We start from the raw sequence: 26,401 nt of genomic DNA on the forward strand, positions 1-26,401 counted from the left end.
TATTCTTTAAAATTGTTCCAATTGTTGACCGACTGTAGCCTAAAGGCTGATTTATTCTTGTGTGGACTAGCTTACGCTGTTGTGTGTTGGTGTGTCTGCATCTCTCTGCAATTCACCACCAAAACGCTAGTTGGCGGTGGGGGTTTTATGCCACTGAGTTTCTTCGTGTTGAAACTCAACACGAAGAAACTCAAACTTCAAACAACGGCAACTGAAACTGAAGGAGGGTGAATTTTCTGTGCTTGTCTGGCTACTGAGAGACATGGACGAGGAAATGCATTTCAAATATTTTTGGATGTCGGCAGGTAGATTTGACAATTTGGTTCATCATCTCCAACCATTTATTTCGCATCAGTGTACCCACAGTATATTCAGATGTAACACTTACCCAACAGGCTGGTATATGTCTAAGGGAAAAGGAGATCCAGCCACTCACCAACCCTGCCTCCCTACACGCAGGTGCTGTGAGAATCGCGTTTATGCCTTGCGCCCGCCAACAGTATCAAACCCACAACAAATACCGGTATGAAATACACTTTACAGAGTTTACTAAAATTAAAAGAGTATTAGGCAATACAATATATATATATATATATATACACAAGAAAAAAACAAAAGGTGCCAACTTATCAAAGTTCAGTCAGTTAGTGCACTCGTAGGAGCTCAACCAGCGAACCATTCGACCCCTTGTCGCTTGCCTCCGACTTCCTTGTCTTCCACCTCGGACTCCCCGGTGGTCTTCCGAGCGCACGTCCACCTTCCTCGGCGTCTCCCTCCCGACTCCCTTCACTCCCAAGCCCGCGCAACCCCTCCCCCAAGTTCCCAGCCTCTCAAAACACAATAACATTCCCCATTGATTAACAAATGAATACAATTACCATATCAGCCATTCTAAAGCGAAACAACGGTGAGAGAAACATTTAACAGACAGAAACATCCCTACTCGTAACAAACCAAAGAAGCCCTTTTTAGTAACATACACAGGATATTGTACACAGAGACTGGCAATCACCATTCGAGTTTTAGCTTCAGGTGGAAGTCAACAGGCTAAAGCAGCTAGCAAAAAACTGGCGTCAAGCACAAGGTCCTCCATAATTTCGGAGGTCTGTAAAGCTTTATGGAAAGCATTGCAGCCAGAGTTCCTTCCCTGCCCTTCAGTCACCCAATGGGAAGCTATTGCAGCGTAGGAGGAAATGTGATGCTACTAAGCGGATCAATCAGTGTCCGGTCTGTGTTGTCACGAAGTGTAATTATATTTTGGGAGAGCTGTGTGTTAGGCTACGGCATAGTGTCCGGTGTAGAGTACAGCATAGGGTACGCAGCTACGCCGTACCTACAGCATACATTTGACGCATGAGTATAAATTGGCCTTAAATCTTTTCCAATGACTGGCGTTTCACCTCTTTCCGATCGCTTTATTATTTTCAATCGTGATCGTTTTCCGTCAATGGAACAGAAAATGGCAGATTCAGCTGCAGCTGCAGGCCCTCTGCTGCCCAGGGTCCTAAAGTCCACCCGCACTGAGACAGGTTACATGGGACAAGTGGGACAGGTGCTGACTGGAAAAGGTGGGGGTGGGGTCAGGGTGAATCTTGCTAAGAAATATTTAAGCCAAATACAAAGTTACACACTCAACAGTGTTAACAGACTTAACATGGCAGACGGCATCGTGATCCGACTTAAAATGGTGGACGGCGTTCTTCTCCCTCTGTTCATAAGTACAGGTTGTTCGTAAGTCGGACGTTCGTAACCCGGGGACTATCTGTATTGGCAAAGAAATGTCATGCGCTGCAACTTGGCGTCTCAAAAAAACTATAATATCTTCCTCTTAAAACATAAGGACAACAAATGTAGTTTTAGAACTAACTCTTTCTTTATTTCTCATTTTTAAATCTTTTATTAATATTGAAGATTAACAAAAAACATTAAGTCAATATGTCATTACGTACAATAAAGAATTAAATTAGCAAATAACTGATTAACAAAGCTAAGCAATATATCAATAATAAGAAGAAAAAAGTGTTAAGGGTATTTTTTTTGAAAGAAAAAGAAGGAAAAAACCCTACTAACGAAAAAAACCCTACTAACTTAAAGAAAACCCTACTAACGAAAAAAACCCTACTAACTTAAAGAAAACCCTACTAACTGGGGGGAAAAAAAACAAAAACAAAAAAAGAAACCCATTGGGTGCACAACCCCAGAGCTATACATCATACAAGCTTCCAAAAAACATTAATCTGCCAACTCAAAACCACTTAAAGAAAAATTGGAAGGAAACCATATTAATTAAATCAAATCAGATGATAGTAGCGGGCGAATGAACCCCACCTTTTCTCAAAATTGAATAGAGGATCAAAAGTTTGACTTCTGATTTTCTCCAAACTAAAACATAATATCACCTGAGAAAACCATTGTATCAAAGTAGGAGCAAAAGCATCTTTCCATTTCAACAAAATAGCCCTTCTGGCCAATAATGTAACAAATGCAATTACTGTACATGTTGGTCTGATGAAGAAATGCCATGAATATATTGAGTTATACCAAATAAAGCTGTCAATTTATTAGGTTGTAAATTAATTTTTAAAGCTTTAGAAATTGTAGAGAAAATAGACTTCCAAAAATGTTTCAATACAGAGCATGACCAAAACATGTGTGTCAATATGGCTGTCTCAGTTTTACATCTGTCACACTGACTATCAACATTAAGAAACATTTTAGACAGTCTCTCCTTTGTCAGATACTAACGATGCACAATTTTAAATTGAGTTAAAGAGTGATTGGCACAAATCGAAGAAGAATTGACCAATTTCAAAATCCGCAACCAATCTTCTGTTACCAGGGTCATGTTAAGCGCTCTCTCCCAATCTTGCTTAATCTTAAATGAAGGATAATTGAGCTGTTGTAACAATAAGTTATAACTTTTCCCAATAAAACACTTCACTAAAGGATTCATTTTAAAAATAATATCTAACAGGTCAGAATCTTGTACATATGGAAAATTACTTAAGTATTTTTGTAAGAAGTGTCTGACCTGAAGATATTGCAGGAAATGTGAATATGAGAGAGAGTATTTAGTTACTAATTTCTCAAAAGACATCAGTCGGCCATCTTGAAACAAATCCATGCAGGAATAAACCTCTTTATTCCTCCAAAGAAGAAAAGTAGGATCACTTAATGAAGGTTTAAATAAATAATTTCGATAAATTAAACTAAAAAGTTTAAATTTTTTAAGATTAAAAAATTGGGTTTGGGTCAATCTTACTAAGAACAATTTAAGCCAAATACAAAGTTAAACACACAACACAGTGTCAACGGCAATGACTTAAAATGGCGGATGGCGTTCTCCTTCCTTGGTTCGTAAGTACGAGTTGTCCGTAAGTCGGACATTCGTAACTTGGGGACTGCCTGTACATATAAAAAATTTTGGTAAAATCATCATTTTAACTGCATGAATTCGGCCAACTAATGAAAGTGTAAGTGGATTCCATCTACAAAATAATTGCTTCATAAAATCCACTAAAGGAACCAAATTAGCTTTATAAAGATCTTTATGATTTTTAGTGATAATAATACCTAAATATTTAAATGAGTCCGTAACTCTAAAAGGAATGTCATATATAAGTTGAGTCATTTAAGGTAAAATTGGATAGGTATATGGACAGGAAAGGAGTGGAGGGTTATGGGCTGAGTGCGGGTAGGTGGGACTAGGTGAGATTAAGAGTTCGGCACGGACTAGGAGGGCCGGAATGGCCTGTTTCCGTGCTGTGATTGTTATATGGTTATATATAGAAGCAGAATCGTTCAGGGGAAATAATTCACTTTTATGAAGGTTTGGTTTATATCCCGAAAACTGTGTAGGTTCCTGAGGAAACCATTGTGTTTTCCTGTACACTTGAACTTTTATGACAGCCCTGTCACTTTTATTCTGATTCTTGTTTGATTTAAGTGGTAATTTACAGCAGACAAATGGCATGTCTAAATATGGCATGAAACTGCAGTCAAAATCCCTGCACAAAAACTACCGGTAGTTTCCAGTCAAGCTGCAGCAGTAGTTAATGCTGTAGGGATACCTTCTATCCATTAGTTACCTTAGTTTTAAAGTTGTAAAGCATTTTGAGCATTTGCTCTACAAATTTGGATTTTATTGAGCTGAGCGATTTGAGACAATTGCAATATTCAACTAAGTGCTGTGTTTTTAATCCTGTGGGAAATCCTGTTTTGCTGATGGTATAATTTGAAATTTGTCCAAATTATTTTGGAGACCCCTCAACTTTTTTTTGAGCCACTCGGCTACCTCCTTTCTTCCTATTTTATTTCTCTTCTGCTATGTACAATACGCAGAACTGAGGGAATACTCCATCTCCTATGCAGCTGTAGCAACATGAAATTCAGCAACGTCAGCAGTGTGTTTGATTCGCATTCATTTTGTCTAGGAATATCCACTCTTCATTATGGATGCTGTTGAGCTACAGTACAGGTGTCTGCAAAATGTGTCTCAAACTCTGCAAGCTCTTGGCATCTCCAAACCCTCTAAAATTCATTATTGGAGTTAGCTGGCTGTCTTTATTTCCGTACAAGTTCTTGATTCAGTCACCTGGCATTGTTTCCTTTTGATTTTTTTTAAAACAAGGACTGATAATCCTCGCTTTCTCAAGTATCTTTGTACAAGTTTGACTATTTATTGCACAATCACACTTCAATTATTTGTCCTCCTTTACTGAAGAATCTGGTGGTTTAATACGCTTACTTTCTAGAATTGGCTTACATATCATTACAGTAGTCGTCTTTAATTCCACAGATCTTTAACAATCTATCAAGCTCTCGTAGTATGTTTGGTATTACAGATATGTGCATTGTCTATCCTGTGTTTTTGTTTTTCCTTTTTGGCTTAATTTTATTTCTGCTAGTTGAGGTCACCTCAACAAAATGAGTAAATGCACAATCAAAAGGTAAGTTTTCAGGTCCTAGCTTCCTAAGTTAACAAGTGCAAATTTTGGATTGGCAACTTTCTTGACTCCTGGGTAAATGATGTTTGGATTGAGGCCAATGTTGTAGTTTGAACATACATTGCAGAATATCATTGAAGCAGCCGTCTCTGGTTTAAAGTTAATCTATTCTTGTCTCCATCTGCTTTATCTTTAAAAATGCAAAGAAATCAAAATCCTGACCAAAATTTATCCCTTGGACAGTTTTAAAGAAATGTCAATTGATCTTATTTTGGGCATGACATTGCACAATAGTCAGTTTATATAAAGGCAATGTGGAAAGATTATAATCAGTGCATTATTGAACATATTTCTTGGAGACACAATTAAAACTGTGACTTTGTCTTCTGGCTTATTCTTAGATTTTATAATTTGTGGAATTTTTAAGAAATCTGAATTATGAATTAAGACTACGAGGCATAGTCATTATTTTCTTTTTACTTAAATGCAGGCAGTGTTTTTGTGCAAACAGTTAAAGAAAAATTTGAAGAGATGACTAATGAGAAGCAGAACGAGGGACAAATTGGAAACCTCCTCATCCCTGCAGTAACTCCAAGTACCAAAACCATTCAGGCAATGCTGCTTCAGAAGTCTATGTCTAGTACCTCTCGTGTTATTTGGATGAAAAAGGTAAACTACACATTATAGTCAAGGTTGGTTAATTCTGAGAATGAAACAAGAATGGCATTGTGTACAGTAAAACTTTCCTAATCTGATAAATGCCTATTTGAAAGTTCTGATTTTTATTTGGCATCAAGCTCACTGGGACCCTTGTTCCTGTATTTCATGCTTGTTTTAAAAGCAGACAATTATATTAATCAAGTTCTTCTACTAAATTTGTACAGTATTTCAGAATTAGATTTTTCTCCCTTAATAGTTTAGGCTTTTCGTGGAACACTGTTTCTTGGGGCTAATTAGTATCTTGTAATGTAGAAGATAACTGTTTGCTTTTTGTGTAGTGGGTGGATTTTCAGTCCTGTCTTTTGTCTAGGAGCGGGAACGGGAGCTTGCAATACTTCGGGGAAAGACTGAAAGGAAGAATCCATGGGTAGAAAAGATGTCAAAGTCCTGCATGGGAAGAGAGGAAACTCCTAAGGTAAACAATGATTAACTCTATTCTCTGTGGAGTAATGTGTGTGTGGGTGAAGTCTTTCTAACTGGTTTTCCAATAATGTTTCTATTATCACAGTCAACACAATGTTTAAGTATTTTCCTTGGTAAATGTCAAGATTAGTAATAAGTTATTTACCAATTTTACTCACTGTCTGCAGTGGGTCAGTTTTTAAGCTTTTACATACTAGCATCGAACAGCCACCATTTATGGGCCATACCACTTTTGGGTATGTGCTGAATCTGGAGATTCTGACATGAATCTATTCTTGCTCATGCTATTTGTGTCCATTTCTGTCTATGAATTTATGCTTCATTGAATGCAATGCCAACCTGATGATGCTGCAATGGCATTGCATGTGATGGATAATTGCAGGTTCATTAAACTAGCATGCAAATACCTTGCAATACTGCATCTAGTTGTAAATGGCAGCAAACTATTTAATGCAACACCCCATATATCATCAATAGTATAACCCAATATGTACTGGTGGGGGAAAGGTGTCAGTCAAAGCTAAACCATCAATGATGCTTGCGAATACATTTGGGTGGATGATTCTTTTCTATCTCCATGAAGTTTTTGATCCGCAAACCAACTTGATATCAAGAGATGGATAATTGCATTGGATACAGCAAAGCTTTGCTACTACCAGGATGTACCAGCACAACCATAACTCCTGACATCCACCCTAGCTATGAGGAATTATACAAGTGTATCTTATACATAACAGGAAGTTTGCGCTACTTTTATTAACACCCCAATTGATCACTCCACATGGTTTTTATTTATTAATTTGCTTGAAACATTATAGTCCTTTATTCCCTTTGATATTATTGCTGAGCTGTCATATTGAATGCATTCACACAATGGTCAGTTCCATTTGCAGCAACTAAGGAAGAAATAGATGCTGCACAACCAGAGTATGATCAGACAGGGTTAATGAATTATAAGTAACAATCATGCCTACCGGTTACAGCCTGATGAACATTCATGTCTTTTCCCATGACACATTTGGTGAAATGCCATCATCTGCGCTCAAGTCAGTGAAGACCTATGTTACCATTAAGATAATGCACTCCTTATCCGCAGATTCAACCAACCACGGATCGGGAAAACTCGAAGTTCTCTCGCCAGCACTCGTTGCTTGAGCATGTACAGACTATTTTTTTTCTTGTTATTATTCCCTAAACAATACAGTATAACAACTACTTAGCAGTTACATTGTATTAGGTATTATAAGTAATCTAGAAATGACTTAAAAGTACAGGCAGTCCTCGGGTTATGAATGAGTTCCGTTCCTGAGTCCGTCTTTAAATCGGATTTGAAATCGGAACAGGTATATCCAGTATTATTTAGCGTAAGTTAGTCAAACGTTTTTCTTAGTTTATAGTACATATTTTACCTTTCTATGCATATAAAACACTTAAACATATGTATTTCAACAATTTAACCACTGCGTTGCTTAGTAATAATTGTAGCTTTCATCGGGGCAGTGCCTTTCATATGCTCCATTAAAAGTGTTCCGATCGTTGACCGATTGTAACCTAACGCTTTTCCAATGACCAATGGCATCTCACCTCTTTCCGATCGCGTTATTACTTCCACTTTATTTTCGTGAACAGAAACACTGCGGATTCAGAGCTGCGCCGCCAGGTCCTAATGTCCAGAGCATGGAGACATGTTAAATAAAGTCCGGGGTTCCACTGGGTCTTGAGGACCACCCCTCTGATACATGTCAAATAAGGGACTTGAGCATCCACGAATTTTGGTATCTGCAGGGGGTCCCGGAACCAATCCCCCACGGATAAGAAGGGCCAATTGTATGTTGCTGTACTAGGTGATACTGTATAAAACTACTTTTTTTTTCTCAAAAGGATATTAACATTCCAGAACAACAGGAAGAAATGAAGGAAAACAAAGAATCACAAGTGAACACTATTCATGACAAAGATACCACTATGGGGTTTGAGAACACTGCGAAGTCTGAGGAGGTCCTCCATATTACTGAAGACAATGGTAACACTCTTATTTTCTTACCTGTTGCATGTAGATAGCAGATTACTTTGTCACCATGTAGCCTCTGTCTTGCTCTCCTGTACTGCTGCAATCAAGCTAAAAACAGATTTTTCATTCCCCTGCTGGTCATCTTGAGCTATTAATTTCAAACATTTTTTGTTTTAAATTTTGTATTGTATTAGCGTAGGGGAAAACTTTAAATCCATAGGACCCACCTTTCCATGTAACTCAGAAATTGTCTTCCACATTTTGGATCAAATATGGGAATAAAATCAATTCTTGAGCTCTGCTCCACACTAATTCACCAGTTATATCCCTGAGCTATCATTGAGCTCTTTAAATTTACAACTGACTAAAAATGCATGATTGACTTTATTTTTAACTTGTTTGCATTCCTTCAGTGATGTTTAAAACTTAATGTGTTAATCCCAAACTAGGTGATTGCAAGGGAGATGAACCAAAGGATTGGTCTACTCCCTTAAGGAAGGTTACCTTGCATTAGAGCCACAAATCATTCCATCATCAGAGTATATAGAAAGTGAAAGTAATGAAAAGTGCGTCTCTGAGATGGGTATGAGAACTTTGTGGCCATTTAAAAATGATAAGATGCAATTTAATTCTGTATAATAATGCATTGAGAAATATAAGGGATGCATCCAAAGTAGAAAGATTGTCTTAATAGTACTTGTGTACTATTCATAAAACATTCCCTATTATTGATCAGATTCACTACATCTTTGGCTTATAGTGGACTATGTATCCAGTGAAAAGGACATGCCACCAGGCTTAGTGGCAGCTTATATCCAGCTTTTCTAAAAATATGTTGTAAGACCCTGGTACAATAAGATAGACTCTTGACCTCACAATCTACTTCATCATGACTGTGCAACTTACTGTCTACCTGCACTGCATTTTCTGTTTCTGGAACACTTTATTCTGCACCCTATTATTGTTTAATCCTGTAGTACATTGTAATGAATTGATCTGCATGAATGATATGCAAGATGAGCTTTACACTACACCCTGGTACATGCAACGTTAATTTAAATCAGTAAATGTATTAAGAAATAGATTTGGAGCCCAATAACATTGGAATAAAAAAACGAGTTTCTGAAACTAACATTGAACAGCTTGGCAGAAATTATTTTCTAATCCTGTTTGAAGCTAAGTGTATTGGAATTTATGCATATTGCCCCAGATTGGTGAGATGGGGCTTAAAAAAGAGGAAAAGCTTGGCTAAAATTTCTTGCTCTGCTAGTTTAACTTAACTATCTACAACCTTACTGAATTTCCAAATAACCAATGTACTTTGTTCTCACTCCTTTGAAGAACCTGGTCATTTTGAGTTTTTATTCCCATGCCGATTATTGTTGATATTCCTTTGGGCTGGTGGTTTATAACTTTAACACTGACTGTTCAGCAGAAACCCCAGATGTGGCTGGTGCTGAAATTATTCTTTCTACCCCTGGTCTGGCCAGATTTTTTTTTCAGCATCTGCTTATTGTCCAGATGTACCATGACATAAGATCTACTTGGTTGTGATTAGCTCTGTATAGTTATTTAGACTTTTGACCCTGCAAAAGAATGGGATAGAGGCTGTTACAATTATACCATGTCTTGGTTTAACCCTCATTTGATGAATGAAATTTTGCATGACCTAATGTTGTACCAATGCTAGCTCTGAAATTTCCTTTGCCATACTTGCAAATGGAGGTTTTGTTTCTCTTTTAGAATTGGGATTATCTTCTGAGGAAGCACCAACTAGCTCTGAGATAATTGAGTTGTTTAAAGATGTATTTGACACAGACCATGCAAATGAGCAAATGGAGAATAAATCCAACCAAATGGTGACAGAGTTGGAAAACTCTAAAACTGAAGCACAGAATGATGAGGTGAAATCTGAGCATAAGGCAAAAGATGAAAAAGAAGAAGCTGAACTGACTCTTTCTAGTGTAACTGTGGTGCCTCCTATTATTAAATCTGTCAAGTCAGATGCAGTGGCTCCTCTGGTGAGTATCCTGAGGACTTGATGTTTCATGTGTTATGTACTGTGGTTTGAATTTTACCACACCTTAATTGTTTTAAGTATGAATAGTAAAAAAAAAAGTCAACAATTTGCCTACAATCTATAATAATGGCAGTCTGCTTTCCCATTCTGCAGTTCATGATTTTTTAAACATGCAAATATTTGTAGTGGGATGCTTCAACCAGGTTTCTAGAGCTTGTGGTAGATTTCATGACACTTTTGTGTATTTACTATTAGAAAACTTTCAAAAATTGTTTAAAAAGGACACTGCTTAAGAGCCTCCACTGGTGCAGAGCACTTGATTCATAATCAGGTTTATTATCACTGTTTTATGATGTCAAATGTTTTTTGTGGCAGCAGTACAGCTTGAAGTTCAAAGTAAAGTGCAGAGAATAAAATTACTATAAATTACAAAATAGTTAAAAGTAATAATGAGTTGGGGTTCATGGACCATGCACAAATCTGGAAGGGAAGAAGCTGTTTCTAAATTGTTGAGTGGGTCTTCAGGCTCTTGTACCACCTCATTGACAATAGTAATGAAAAGAGAGCACATTCCAAATGATGACAATGATTGGAGATAGCTGCTACCTTCCTGAGGCACTACTTCCTAAAGATGTCCCCCAAAGGTGGGGAGGGTGTGTCCATAATGGAACTGGTTGAGTCTGCAACCTCTTGCAATGTGAATTCCGAGTGCACCCAGGAGCCAATGTGTCCCTCGTGATAGACAGCACGATTGGGTGAACAGTTTGTGGCAATAGGCACTTCATGAACATGGGCTGTCTTAGTTACTCTGGCCAAATTTGTTTTGATTTTCAATTAAACCTGTGACTATCTCAACTGTCCTTAATTGCTCATTCTCTTCTAGTGCAGCTTAAAAGGAACAGCATATCACATTTCATTCAGTTGTTCTGAGTTAATTGCATCTTGGAGGAATTGGGAGGAGTAGTTCATTGAGTCCCTCCAGACATCTAAACCAAGACTTAATATTATTCCATCCTCCTGTCCACATTGGCATTTGTTTAATACAATTGCATATCCAATAAGTCTTCGAGCTAATTTAATATGATGGGTAACAAATTAAGTTTCTTCTCTTCTGAGCTTCCTTTTGATAAATAATGAGGAAAGTCTTGAGTGTTGTTTTCAGATTTGATTTATTTTTAAAAATTTTGTTTTGGTTTTGAGCCATTCTTCTGACTGTATACAATGCTAATTTCACTTCCAGATGTTGCCGTGACAAATTGAACCTGTATGGATTATTAACATCAGATTTTCAAACCTTTTGTCTTTATTCTTTCCAAAACCTTTATTTTAGATGAGATTCTGAAATTATTCCCATTTTCTACAAATGAATTTTTTTTAAGTGCAGCAGGTGACAGCACTGTGGTAGACAGTGTTAGGATCAACGAGCAATACCCTGTTCAATTGGGTGGGCAAAGTCAATTTTAGAAATGAATTTTTTTACATATTTGTCTAGGTTGCAGCTTGATGACTGCACAATTTCCTGAGCTGTCAGGCAGCAATGGTAAGGTAAATGTACTTATAGTTGATAAATTTAGCGGGATCTCATTTTTATGGTCAGTTCAAATTCATAACTTCAATGTACTTCCTAAAATTTAAGGATTTGATTTTTTTTTTACAATTGACATTGGATTAATGTAACAAATTTAAAGATTTTTATTTTTTTTGTACTTGGATAGGCCTCATTGCTAACATCACTGAACAACAATCTATCTGAATCCTGCTGCTCCATCTATTCCTCTCTCAAGCTGGAGAATCCTGGGCAGAATCAAAATCCAACTGGGAGTATTTCATCAGAGGTGGATAGCATACCATTCTACAGGTAATAAAATGGTCTGTTTTTTTTTCTTTACATGGATACATCTGTGGGCATGAATGTCTTGGGAATTGAATCTACTCCAAATCATATTTAGAAGTGCATTGATCTATTTGTAGCTCTTGGATGAAATTTCAGCTCTCAATAATATAGCCCTTCTAATAATCCTGTTTCGGGCTTAACAATGCCTTACTGCATTCAATTAGATTGTAAATAGCTATTAAGCCCTGCTTCACTATTCTCTGCAAAATAATAAAGAAATTGGTTTGCTGTATCTTGATTCCATCTGTATTGTTTCTATAATCTCTTAAAATCCTTGGCTAGTAATGGAAATTTTGGTTCATGAAAACCTATTGTTTAAAATTTAATGTGTGGTGGCATTACAAGATTTTGTTTTGCTGACTTCACAAGCAACAGTGCAGGCATTAGAAGATGGGGAAATATATTTTCTAAGTGGGTAATTTCCTAAGCCAGATGAAATATCCCCTTGGCAATTAAGTGAAGCTATGGTGAAACCAGCAAGGATCTTAGTTATTCTCTAGAATCCTGGCTTCACTTAGGATGTAGAGGGCTACTATTCTGGTTGCAATACCAGAGTGTGGACTGTTATTGACTACAGCAGAATCTCCTGAGGATAAATTATGGGGAAAACAAAAGGTTGACTTGATCTTCATTGGGCACTGGCTAATTAAGGACAGTTAGCTTTGATTCGTTGATGGAAAAATAGCCCTTGAGAAGCTGTCTTGAAAGTGTAACAAAGACATTTTTAAAATTTTGATGTAGGTTGACGATATTGTGTGTGACAGACTGTTCAGAAAATTGAAAGCAAATCGGATCACCTGGACTGGCAGGAACTTGATGTGTTTTTATGATAGCAGTTTCCAATTACTTTCTACAAACCCTTTGTTATCAAATCCTTTTTGATAGATATGTAACTTCACTGTAGATTTTTTTTAGAATGTAGAAAGTTAGTAGGTAATGTGTGTAACCTGATTAATGTGGGTAGGAGTGCATGTAAAAATTTGTACACAATATCAGTAACCAGATCAGATGGCCAACAATGTGGTAAATGGAATTGTTGGGGAAATTCATTGGGAAACACAGGATTCTGTAGATGTTGGAAATCCAGAGTAACATACAAAATGCTGGAGGAACTCAACAGGACTGATGAGGTCTTGTCCTGAAACATTGACCATTTATTCTCCTCCATAGTGGTTGACAAAGGAAGTCAGAGATTGCATAGCATTAAAAAAAAGGAAGTATGACAGAGCTAAGGTGAGTGGGAGGACAGATGATTGGGAAGTTTTTAAGGAACAACAGATCTTAACTAAAAAGACAATACAGGGAGAAAAAATGAGGTACGAACGCAAGCTAGCTAGGAATATCAAGGAAGATAGCAAAAGCTTTTTTTAGGTATGTGAAGAGAAAGAAGATGGTTAAGAACAATGTTGGGCCCTTGAAGAATGAATTAGGTGAAATTGTTATGGGAAACAGAAATGGCAGAAGAATTGAATGAGTACTTTAGATCTGTTTTCACTAAGGGAGACACAAGCAATCTCCCAGATGTATGGATGGGCCAAGGACATAAGGTAACAGAGGAAATGAAACAGATTGACATTAGGAAGGAAACGGTGATGAGAAGACTGATGGGACTGAAGGCTGACAAATCCCCAGGTCCAGATGGTCTGCATCCTAGGGCACTAAAGGAGGTGGCCCTGGAAATTGCGGATGCATTGGTAATCATTTTCCAATGTTCCTTAGATTCAGGATCAGTTCCTGAGGATTGGAGAATGGCTAATGTTATCCCACTTTTTAAGAAAGGAGGGAGGGAGAAAACAGAGAACTATCGACCTGTCAGCCTGACATCGGTGGTGGGGAAGATGCTAGAGTCCATTATTAAGGATGAAATAGTGGCATATCTAGATAGCAGTGATAGGATTGGGCCGAGCCAGCATGGATTTACCAAGGGTAAATCATGCTTGACTAATCTGTTGGAGTTTTTCGAGGATGTAACCAGGAAGTTAGACGGGGGAGATCCAGTGGATGTAGTGTACCTCAATTTTCAGAAGGCATTTGATAAGGTCCCACATAGGAGATTGGTGGGTAAAATCAAAGCTCAGGGCATCGGGGGGAAGACTTTGACATGGATAGAAAACTGGTTGGCAAATAGAAAGCAAAAGGTAGCGGTGAATGGGTGTTTCTCGGAATGGTAGGTGGTGACTAGTGGGTTGCCACAGGGCTCGGTATTGGGACCACAGCTGTTTACGATTTACGTCAATGATTTAGATGAAGGCATTGAGAATAACATCAGCAAGTTTGCTGATGATACTAAGCTGGGTGGCAGTGTGACATGTGATGATGATGTTAGGAGAATTCAGGGTGACTTGGATAGGCTGGGTGAGTGGGCAGATACTTGGCAGATGACGTTTAATGTGAATATGTGTGAAGTTATCCACTTTGGGAGTAAGAACAGGAAGGCAGATTATTATCTGAACGGTGTAGAGTTAGGTAAGGGAGAAATACAAAGAGATCTAGGAGTCCTTGTTCATCAGTCACTGAAGGTGAATGAGCAAGTGCAGCAGGCAGTGAAGAAGGCGAATGGAATGTTGGCCTTTATTACAAAGGGAATTGAGTACAAGAGCAAGGAAATCCTCTTGCATTTGTACAGAGCCCTGGTGAGACCACACCTGGAGTATTGTGTACAGTTTTGGTCTCCAGGGTTAAGGAAGGACATCCTGGCTGTAGAGGAAGTGCAGCTTAGATTCACGAGGTTAATTCCTGGGATGTCTGGACTGTCTTACGCAGAGAGGTTAGAGAGACTGGGCTTGTACACGCTGGAATTAAGGAGATTGAGAGGGGATCTGATTGAAACATATAAGATTATTAAGGGATTGGACAAGATAGAGGCAGGAAATATGTTCCAGATGCTGGGAGAGTCCAGTACCAGAGGGCATGGTTTGAGAATAAGGGGTAGGTCATTTAGGACAGAGTTAAGGAAAAACTTCTTCTCCCAGAGAGTTGTGGGGGTCTGGAATGCACTGCCTTGGAAGGTAGTGGAGGCCAATTCGCTGGATGCTTTCAAGAAGGAGCTAGATAGGTATCTTATGGATAGGGGAAATCAAGGGATATGGGGACAAGGCAGGAACCGGGTATTGATAGTAGTTGATCAGCCATGATCTCAAAATGGCGGTGCAGGCTCGAAGGGCTGAATGGTCTACTTCTGCACCTATTGTCATAGATGCTGTCTGACTTGCTGAGTTTCTTCAGTATTTGTGTTGCTGAGCAGTATACAATTCTGACAAGTGCAGATGAACAGGGAAAGCTGCAGTGCACTTCCATTTATTCTTGTTGATTATTGGAATGGATTAATTATTCTATGTAAAATCTTTGTTGGCCAAGGCAAAAAAATGCAGAGATTTTTGTGCCAAAACTGTAAAGGTGTTTGGACTACAGATGCAATAGGATACGTTTGTATGCCACATTTCCCTGAAATGCAGTGGAGAGTGTACAAAGTTGCAAGCTTGCCACACAACTCAGCACAGATGGAAGGTGTACAAGGAGCTGGTCAAATTCCAACCCGGGACTGCTCACCTCGAAATCTGGTGCAAATAGCCAGTGGTGTAGTGGCACTCTGATAACTGATTGGAGGTTAACTAGTGTTCTCCCTCTAATGTATAAAATATGAAAGCATTTGGGTGAATCTGCTTTGCATTTCTAAGAACAATATAAGCTTTAAAGTACAGAACACACAGTAGTCAAGTCTATCAAATCAGTACTACTTGTCCTTTATGTTAGTTCTACTAGATAAAAATGTGACCACTCATTTATCGGCTCTGGGTTTCTTGTGCCTAACTGCAGCATTGACTCTCCAAATTACCTTTTGGGTCTTGATTTGTTCCATGTTTTTCAACATGTTGAAAGTCTATTGATGCTTTTTCACCTCATTTACTTCAACTTCATGGTAATTAATTTTGCTCCAACTTTTTCCCCCTTTTTTTTTAAGGTTTACATTTTAAAGATTTATGGTTTAGTATGGTTTCTCATCATTATTAATACAATGATTTGGCTGATGATTTCTTCTTCCCCCTCCCCAGCTCCTCCAATTTAATTACTTGTGTTCCTGTTGGTGAATTCATTATTAATGATACTGCACTATTTTGGGAGTGGCACAGCATGTATTTGCCAGAAATTCAAGAGTGACTAGGGACAGAAATGAGTGTAGTTGCTATTATTACGGACAAGATGCTGGGGAAACTGAAAGGTCTGAAGATGGACAAGTCCCATGAAACAGGTGGACTACACCCCAGGATTTTGAAAGGGGTAGATGAAGAGATTGTCCAGACACTCAGTAGTGACCTTTGAAGAATTCCCCTGGGATGGTTCTGGAGGACTAGATATCTGCAAATTTCACTCCACTCTTTATAAAGGGAGCAGGGCAGAAAAAAATTACTATAGACCAGTTAGTCTGATTTGGTGGATGGGAACATGTTGGAGTCCATACATAAGAATGTGGTTTCAGGGCATTTGGAGGCATGTGATAAAGAAGGCTTGGTTTCTCATCTTGGTTTTCTTAAGTGGAAAATCCTTGCCTGAAAAATCTATGGAAATTTTTAAAGGAAATAACAGGCTGGATAGACAAACTAGAGTTTGTGGATGCTGTTTACTTGGATTTTCAAAAGTCCTTTGACAAGGTGCAGCACATGAGGCTGCCTAACAAGATAAGAGCCTATGCTATTACAGGAAAGCAGCATGGATAAAAGATTAGCTGACTGGCAGGAGGGAATAAAGGGGGCCTTTTCTGGTTGGCTGCTGGTGACTCCGCAGCATTGGTGTGGGGACTGGTTTTCATGTTATGTCAGTTCTTTTGATGATGTAATTGATGGTTTTGTGGCCAAATTTGAAGTGGGTCTGTAAGGTAAATGGGGGATGCAGTGGTACTTGGGCAGATTTAGGTAAATGGGCAAAGAATTGACAGATGAAATGTTGTGTAGGGAAGTATATGATCATCGTGCACTTTGGTAGATTAGTGACCAATTAACCCACTAAGTTGAATATTCTAAATTTGAAGAAAATTCAAATGTTAGAGGTGCAAGGGGACTTGGGAGTCCTCATGAAGGGTTCCCTAAAGGTTAACATGTAGGTTGAGTCAGTGGCAAAGAAAGTAAATTAAATGTTAGCATTCCTTTCAAGAGGACTAGATTAAAAGCAATAATGGTGAGGCACTGGTCAGGCCACACTTGGAGTATTGTGAACAGGTTTGGGCCCCTCATCCTGAGAAAAGATGTTTACATCTGATGTCTCTAGAGTTGAGAAGAATGGGGGGGGGGGGGGTTGTATTGAGACCTATCAAATATTGGAAGGCCTTGACAGAGAACATACATAGAGGATATTTCTAATGAGTCTAGGACCAGAGGGCACAGCCATCCATTTAGAACAGGTGAGAAGTGGTCAATCTGTGGAATTCATTGCTACAAAAGGCTATGGTACTTGATTAGACAGGGCATCAAAGGTTACAGGGAGAAGGCAAGAAATGGGGCTGAGAGGGATAATAAAATCAATTGTGAAAGAATAGCAGAGCAGACTTGATGGGCTAAATGGCCTGATTCTGCTCCTGTTTCTTATTGGCAATTTGTATATTGTCTGGCAAAATACTAAAGACTGTTAACAAGCTGCCAGTTTGGTGAAGCTTTAATACTCAGAAAATGCTTTAAAGAATATCTTAAAAGGGGGATTTGGAAAATGCAAATGGGGAGTTTTGGAATATTTCAGAGCTTGAAGCCTTGTCATATGGTACTTTGGCTGTCAATTTCAAAGTGGACAAGGTCAGAATTTCCCTGCAATAATCTTGTAAGTGTAGGACATAACACTGCAGATCACATAGTCCATCTAGTTTATGCTACCTCTCTAGGGAATCCCAGTCTGCTCTGAACCAGCTCCAAGTTATTAGAGATGAGATTCTACACATGCTGGATATTATGAGCCACACAATACTAAAAGAACTCAGCAAGTCAGGCAGCATCTATAGAGGGAAATAAACAGCTGAAGTTTTGGGCCAAACCCCTCCAAGACTGGTAAGGATGGGAGCAGAATCCAGAATAAAATTGGGAGGGGAAGCAGTATAAGCTGGCAGGTAATAGTTGAGACCAGGTTGGGGAAGGGTAGAAGATGGCTGGGAGGAAGAGGGGATGAAGTAAGAAGATGGGAGTGGATAGGGAAGATAGTTTACAGTCAGATTGACGGTTTATTTCCTTCCATAGATGTCACCTGAATTGTTGAGTTCTTTGAGTTTGTCCAAGTTATTTTGTATTCTGCAAAGGTGTCCACTGTCCTGTTGAAGCTGATGTCTTTCACCTTGTAGAAATTCAATTCTAGTTCATTATAACTTGCTGCATTTACTTAAATCATTATCATTCCTCTTCTACCTTTGCCAATAGCATCTACCTGACTTTTGTAATCGCGCAGCCTCATTAAATCCACACTACTGCACAGCCACCAGAACCATGTTCCTTTGCTTGAGGGAGAACAGTCCCAGCTTCTCCAAACTAATCTAAATCACCATCCTATGAACTATTCTGTTAAATTTCAAATGTCGTTAATGACCCTAATAACATAAAATATGGTAGCAAGGATAAGATTTTGGGTGATGCTTTAAGGAAATTTTGAGGGTATAATTTTTGCAAAGAGAAAAATTGGAAGCTTGCAAAATAAAAGATGCTCTTATCACTATACCTCACTGTTACAGTGATAATAAGGGCACCTACTTGAAATACTCTGTTAAAAGACCCTGCTCTGTTCCTCCTTGCCCCCCACCCCACCTTTCCCCTGCCACTGAGGATTCTGGGATACACCATTTTATTTCATTATGGCGCAGCATAATATAGTTAACTTCTTATGGAGAGTATCTTCTGTGTCTTTGTGTTACATTAGTGTTTTTCTGTGTTTAGTATTGATTTGTACAGATCTCAACGTCGTGGTGCTCTGCAGGCAGAAAGAAAAACCAAAGAAATGAATCAGAACAATTCCCAGGGAGCCGCAGAAAGCTCCCATTTTGCAACAAAGCAAATCACTACAAAAGAGAAAATAAAGGTACAGGAAGCAGTTTTCTCAGGTTTTATTTTCCTGCACCCATCAACTTTGTTTCTTGAAAAGGCAAAGGAAAGTCCAGAAACCTGAATAATGGGAATAATCGATTTAATCAAGTTTTTAAATTCAGTTCTTTACCTTGACTGATTACCACCAGTCCTTTTAAAGTTTGGGTGATATTTCTTGAATGATTAGCACACGTGTGTGTTTTTAGTTATAGTGCGCATGCACACATGGTTCTGGAAATGTTGAACAACACACACACGATGCTGGAGGAATTCAGCTGGCCAGGCAGCATCTATGGAAGGAAATACAGTCAATGTTTTGAGCAGGAGTATAAGTGGGGAATAATCAGTTGATGTTTTGGACTTGTACTCCCTCCCTTCCCATTCCAGTTCTGATGAAGGGTGTTGGTCTGAAATATCAATGTTTATTTCCCTCCATAGCTGCTGCCTGTCTTGGTGAGTTCTGTCAGTATTTTGTACGTATTTCCTCTCTGTAAGTTAGATTTGAGCATTGAGAAAAGAAACTTGGAATTGAGTAGAATTACATTTACCTGTGGTAGAGGGCATGGATGAGATGGATGGAAAATTTGATTTATTTAAATCAAAAGTCAATGCACAGCCAAATAGACTTTGGTTTCAAGTTGCTCAGTTCTGGGCTAGAGAGGCAATTGAAATCATTAACAGTGCCATTTTTCCCCCTTCCTTTCAGATACTTAATGATGAGATTAAGAGTTTACACAAAATAATGCATCAGGCAAGCCAGGCACTCAACTGCTGTACAGACAAAGAACATGGTAAAGGTTCACGTGAAGAAGCAGAAGCAGAGCGGCTTCTCCTTATTGCTTGTGAGTAACCCACAGAGCCAGACGTATGATGTGGTGCGTAGTTGGAATTAGTCATTACTGTGCAAATAAATAACATAATTAAACATAATAAGCTACATTAAGGACTTTGCATCCTGGATATAGCTGAAATTGGGCAGTTGAAGTCTGCAGGTGAATTGCTCAATTTTTCTTAGAGGTTTAGTAACAAGTTTGAACTGACTACCTTTCATCCTAAGATGAAATGGTATTGGATAAAAGCTTTGTGCTTTTTCTCCATAGTTGATTCCAAAACCAGTTCATTTTCCTATACCTCAATAATCTCCTTGATATCACTAATTTACTGCAACACTTACAGGTTCCTCCAATTCTTTTCTCTTGATTTATTTTCTTCGCTTTAAGTACTTTCAGCTTTCTGAGCTCCAAGTTCTAAAATTCCATCATTTTGTGCGGTGAGTTTTTCACCAAATTTAGCACTATCATGATTTTAATGTCTTGTTGTATAACACTGATAATTAACTGTTACAGATGCATTTGCTTGGTGGACTAATTTAGTTGCAAATATATTTTATAGAATGCTACTTGTTGGTAGAATCTTGAACTAGAAAATATCAAATCTATTGTTCATTTTCAAAGCTGAGAAGCGTGTTGCACTTCTGTCTGAGCTGAATCGACTGAAAGGAGAGGGAAATGCTACATCTCGAACTGAAGCAGCCCAGCCAACAAACAGTCCTGAGCCATGTCGAGGCACTGTCTCCATCTCTAACCTTCGCCTTCCTCTGAAAGCTGAATTTGTGTGTTCAGCACAATGTAAACAAGGTAGGGAAGCACAGTGCAGAGGAGGTCGTATTGCAGAAAATGTGGAGCTCTGTTTAATATGGTTGTAGAATTTTTTTGTCTAAAGTTGTTTCCTTGGGGCTTCACCTGAAAATTTTTTTGAATATGTCGAAGAAATCATTGAATTAACTTCCTTAACCTGCATTATTTGCCTGCTTAATACTGCAAAATGTAGACTTCTGAGTATTTTCACTCTGAAGTCAAATATGATATTCTTTTTCAGTGGTTTCAAGCATCAGATTTTTGGAACTAATTCTAGACTGAACCCTTCTTAAAGGTCTCTTTATGTGCCTTATCTCTAAATTTGTACTTTTATATAAACAAGTCCTTGTTCTATTAAATTAAAGTATTGGAAATGGTTATTTTCATCCAATACATTCATAATTTTAATCACTCTTAGTGTAATATCTTTTTATTTGCATTTTAACATGATTAAAGTCTTTTTAGAGCCATTGCTATAGAAAAAGGCCTTTGGCCGAACATCTGTTCTGCAATAAGCACCTCTTTGTACTCATCCAATTTTATTACCCCTGTATTCCCTTTATCTTGCCCCAGATTTGACCCGCTTGCCTACACAAATTCACAATGACCAATTGACCTACTAATCTGAGGACCTAAGGAACAATGTTGAATATTATGGAAAATGCATTAAGTGTATTTAAAGAACCTCATTTTATGCAATGCAGCTCATGGGAGTTTTTGAATGTGAATTGTTCAACAGCTAAGTGCTGTGAATATTCTCCAGATGGCAGCTGAGACAACCAGTTGGTTGGGCATGGGTAGTTTGGCTTGAAAGAAATTGCAGTTGATATAAACTGTTGAATAATCAAGAATTCAAAACCCTTCTGATTCCACATTACACGGTGCTGGTTAGCACAGAATGATTAACGATACACAGTTCATATCTGGAATGCTTTCTTAATGTCAAGTTTTTCTTTTATGTTTGTACTTTAAAAGGTTAGTTTCATCAAAATGTACAAAATATATTAAATAATAAATAAACCTGTACTGAGCCAGTAAATTTGTTTAATAGAAACATAGAAAATAGGTGCAGGAGTAGGCCATTCGGCCCTTCACCGCCATTCAGTATGATCATGGCTGATCATCCAACTCAGAACCCTGTACCTGCTTTCTCTCCATACCCCCTGATCCCTTTAGCCACAAGAGCCATATCTAACTTCTTAAATATATCCAATGAACCGGCCTCAACTGTTTCCTGTGGCAGAGAATTCCACAGATTCACCACTCTCTGTGTGAAGAAGTTTTTCCTCATCTCGGTCCTAAAAGGCTTCCCCATTATCCTTAAACTGTGACCCCTCGTTCTGGACTCCCCCAACATTGGAAACAATCTTCCTGCATCTAGCCTGTCCAATCCCTTTAGAAATTTATACGTTTCAATAAGATTCCCCCCTCAATCTTCTAAATTCCAGCGAGTATAAGCCCAGTCATCCAGTTTTTCTTCATATGAAAGTCCTGCCATCCCAGGAATCAATCTGGTGAACCTTCTTTGTACTCCCTCTATGGCAAGAATGTCTTCCCTCAGATTAGGGGACCAAAACTGCACACTATACTCTAGGTGTGGTCTCACCAAGGCCCTGTACAACTGCAGTAGAACCTCCCTGCTCCTGTACTTGAATCCTTTTGCTATGAATGCCAACAAACCATTTGCCTTTTTCACCACCTGCTGTACCTGCATGCCCACTTGCAATGACTGGTGTACAATGACACCTAGGTCTCGTTGCACCTCTTTTCCTAATCGGCCACCATTCAGATAATAATCTGTTTTCCTGTTCTTGCCACCAAAGTGGAGAACCTCACATTTATCCACATTAAATTGCATCTGCCATGAATTTGCCCACTCACTTAACCTATCCAAGTCACCCTGCATCCTCTTAGCATCCTCCTCACAGCTAACACCGCCGCCCAGCTTCGTGTCATTGGAGATGCTGCATTTAATTCCCTCGTCTAAATCATTAATATATATTGTAAACAACTGGGGTCCCAGCACTGAGCCTTGCGGTACCCCACTAGTCACTGCCTGCCTTTCTGAAAAGGTCCCATTTACTCCCACTCTTTGCTTCCTGTTTGCCAACCAATTCTCTATCCACATCAATACTATACCCCCAATACCGTGTGCTTTAGGTTTGCACCCTAATCTCCTGTGTGGGACCTTGTCAAAAGCCTTCTGAAAATCCGAATATACCACATCCACTGGCTCTCCCCTATCCACTCTACTAGTTACATCTTCAAAAAATTCTATAAGATTCGTCAGACATAATTTTCCTTTCACAAATCCATGTTGACTTTGTCCAATGATTTCACCGCTTTCCAAATGTGCTGTTATCACATCTTTGATAACCGACTCTAGCATTTTCCCCACCATCGATGTCAGGCTAACTGGTCTATAATTTCCCGATTTTTCTCTTCCTCCTTTTTTATTAAAATGTGGGGTTACATTAGCCACCCTTCAATCCTCAGGAACTAATCCAGAATCTAAGGAGTTTTGAAAAATCATCACTAATGCATCCACTATTTCTTGGGCTACTTCCTTAAGCACTCTGGGATGCAGACCATCTGGCCCTGGGGATTTATCTGCCTTTAATCCCTTCAATTTACTCAACACCACTTCCCTACTAACATGTATTTCCCTCAGTTCCTCCATCTTACTAGACACTCGGTCCCCTACTATATCTGGAAGATTATTTATGTCCTCCTTAGTGAAGACAGAACCAAAGTAGTTATTCAATTGGTCTGCCATGTCCTTGTTCCCCATGATCAATTCACCTATTTCTGACTATAAGGGACCTACATTTGTCTTAACCAATCTTTTTCTTTTCACATATCTATAAAAGCTTTTACAGTCAGTTTTTATGTTCCCTGCCAGCTTTCTCTCATAATCTTTTTTTTCCCTTTCCTAATTAAGCCCTTTGTCCTCCTCTGCTGGTCTCTGAATCTCTCCCAGTCCTCAGGTGTGCTGCTTTTTCTGGCTAATTTGTATGTTTCTTCTTTGGACTTGATACTAACCCTAATTTCCCTTGTCTGCCATGGGTGCACTACCTTCCCTGGTTTATTCTTTTGCCAAACTGGGATGAACAATTGTTGAAGTTCATCCATGCGATCTTTAAATGCTTGCTATCGCATATCCACCGTCAACCCTTTAATTATCATTTGCCAGTCTATCTTAGCTAATTCACATCTCATACCTTCAAAGTTACCCTTCCTTAAGTTCAGAACCTTTGTTTCTGAATTAACTATGTCACTCTCCATCTTAATGAAGAATTCCACCATATTATGGTCACTCTTACCCAAGGGTAAGACACAAGATTGCTAACTAACCCTTCCTCATTGCTCAATACCCAATCTAGAATGGCCTGCTCTCTAGTTGGTTCCTTGACATGTTGGTTCAGAAAACCATCCCGCATACATTCCAAGAAATCCTCTTCCTCAGCACCCTTACCAATTTGGTTCACCCAATCTATATGTAGATTGAAGTCACCCATTATAACTACTGTTCCTTTATTGCACGCATTTCTAATTTCCTGTTTAATGCCATCCCCAACCTCACTACTACTGTTAGGTGGCCTGTACACAACTCTCACTAGTGTTTTCTGCCCTTTAGTGTTATGCAGCTCTACCCATATCGATTCCACATCCTCCAGGCTAATGTCCTTCCTTTCTATTGTGTTAATCTCCTCTCTAACCAGCAATGCTACCCCACCTCCTTTTCTTTCCTGTCTATCCTTCCTGAATATTGAATATCCCTGGATGTTGAGCTCCCATCCTTGGTCACCCTGGAGCCATGTCTCTGTGATCCCAACTATATCATATTCATTAATAACTATCTGCACATTCAATTCATCCACCTTGTTACGAATGCTTCTCGCATTGACACACAAAGCCTTCAGGCTTGTTTTTACAACACTCTTAGCCCTTGTACAATTATGTTGAAAAGTGGCCCTTTTTGATTTTTGCCCTGGATTTGCCTGCCTGCCACTTTTACTTTTCACCTTACACTTTTTGCTTCTACCCTCATTTTACACCCCTCTGTCTCTCTGCACTTGTTCCCATCCCCCTGCCACATTAGTTTAAATCCTCCTGAACAGCAGTAGCAAACACTCCCCCTAGGACATTGGTTCCAGTCCAGCCCAGGTGCAGACCGTCCTGTTTATACTGGTCCCACCTCCCCCAGAACTGGTTCCAATGCCCCAGAAATTTGAATCCCTCCCCCTTGCACCACTTTTTCAAGCCACGTATTCATCTGAAATATCCTCTTATTTCTACTCTGACTAGCACGTGGCACTGGTAGTAATCCAGAGATTATTACCTTTGTGGTCCTACTTTTTAGTTTATCTCCTAAATTCACCTTGTAGGACCTCATCCCGTTTTTTTTTTTACCTATATCGTCGGTACCTATGTGCACCACGACCACTGGCTGTTCACTCTCCCACTCCAGAATGTCCTGCAGCTGCTCAGAGACATTTTCCTGACCCTTGCACCAGGGAGGCAACATGCCATCCTGAAGACTCGTTTGCGGCCACAGAAACGCCTATCTATTCCCCTTACAATTGAATCCCCTATCACTATAGCTCTCCCACTCCTTTTCCTTCCCTCCTGTGCCACAGAGCCACCCATGGTGCCATGAACTCGGCTGCTGCTGCCTTCCCCTGATGAGACATCTCCCCCAACAGTATCCAAAACAGTATATCTGTTTAGGAAGGAGATGATCTCAGGGGACTCCTGCACTACCTGCCTACTGCTACGCTGTCTAGTGGCCACCCCTTCCCTTTCTGCCTATGTAGCCTTTACCTGTGGTGTGGCCAACTCACTGACCGTGCTATTCATGACTTTCTCAGCATCGCGGATGCTCCAGTATGAATCCAATCGCTGCTCCAGCCGCTCAATGCGGTCTGCCAGAAGCTGCAGCTGGACACACTTCCTGCACACATAGTTGTCAGGGACACTGGAAGTATCCCTGATTTCCCACATGCTGCAGGATGAACAAACCACGGGGCTGATCTCAGCTGTCATGACCTACCTAATACGTTGCCTCAACTTTTGAGATTTTCTCCTTTTAAAGGAATTACCCTTTCTTACCTCACTTGGAGTGAAGCTCATCCTCAGCCTCTGCTCACCGAAGCCTCTCGAGACAAAGCCTTCCTACTCTGTCGCCCCCTCCGTCCAACTGCTCTCTTTAAATACTCCTGCTGCCTCACGGTCCGGCTTGCGCAGTCGTGCCCCTGTTAAACTGCCAAAGAAAATGTGGAACATGCGTCAAAAATTCCCTCAAATGTGTCTTAGTAATGAAACTGTCCTTTATAAAATTAGTTTTGGCAGCTTATTCTTTGGTGGGTATGTGCCTTATGAGCTAAAGTTGTCTCCCTCCTGGCAATCCAGCAGAAAGCCAGAGAATGCAATAAATTTGTGCTGCTGGAGTGCAGTGCAGATGGCTATACTTAAAGCAGCACCAATCCTGAATTCCAAATTTGCCCCCACCCCAAAATAAAAAAGCAGCTTCCATCATTTTGATTAATTTCTTTATGCAAATGCTGTTATCTGGAATTTTCTTGAACTAGACTTTTGCCTGTGTTTTGCAGTGCTTCTTAAAGTATATTTTCACCAATTTTGTTTTGGTTGCAGAGACTAAGTGGGAATGGTGCAAGATAATGGTCACCAGTCTGTGTGC

At 39.3% G+C, this 26,401-nt stretch overlaps 1 protein-coding gene and 1 long non-coding RNA gene across 5 annotated transcripts in view; one reads left to right on the forward strand and one right to left on the reverse strand.

The window, feature by feature from the left end:
* The window catches only part of LOC140740454 (anillin-like), a 73,077-nt gene that overhangs the window by 13,521 nt on the left and 33,155 nt on the right, over positions 1–26,401 (forward strand). For all 4 annotated transcript variants that reach the window (XM_073069616.1, XM_073069618.1, XM_073069620.1 and 1 more), the window contains exons 6-13: positions 5,437–5,615; positions 5,977–6,081; positions 7,971–8,112; positions 9,844–10,121; positions 11,836–11,978; positions 18,917–19,058; positions 19,770–19,905; positions 20,518–20,700. In XM_073069616.1, the coding sequence (XP_072925717.1) occupies positions 5,437–5,615; positions 5,977–6,081; positions 7,971–8,112; positions 9,844–10,121; positions 11,836–11,978; positions 18,917–19,058; positions 19,770–19,905; positions 20,518–20,700 (1,308 nt within the window). The remainder of the gene's footprint in view (positions 1–5,436; positions 5,616–5,976; positions 6,082–7,970; positions 8,113–9,843; positions 10,122–11,835; positions 11,979–18,916; positions 19,059–19,769; positions 19,906–20,517; positions 20,701–26,401) is intronic.
* Positions 217–25,959, reverse strand: LOC140740456 (uncharacterized). Its single transcript, XR_012101865.1, has 4 exons — positions 25,813–25,959; positions 8,134–8,208; positions 7,064–7,280; positions 217–1,762 (listed from the first exon to the last, which is right to left on the reverse strand). It is a non-coding gene; the product is annotated as an uncharacterized lncRNA (long non-coding RNA).

Source organism: Hemitrygon akajei, chromosome 17 (assembly GCF_048418815.1).
Source record: "Hemitrygon akajei chromosome 17, sHemAka1.3, whole genome shotgun sequence".
In the NCBI taxonomy this organism is placed as follows: Eukaryota; Metazoa; Chordata; class Chondrichthyes; order Myliobatiformes; family Dasyatidae; genus Hemitrygon; species Hemitrygon akajei.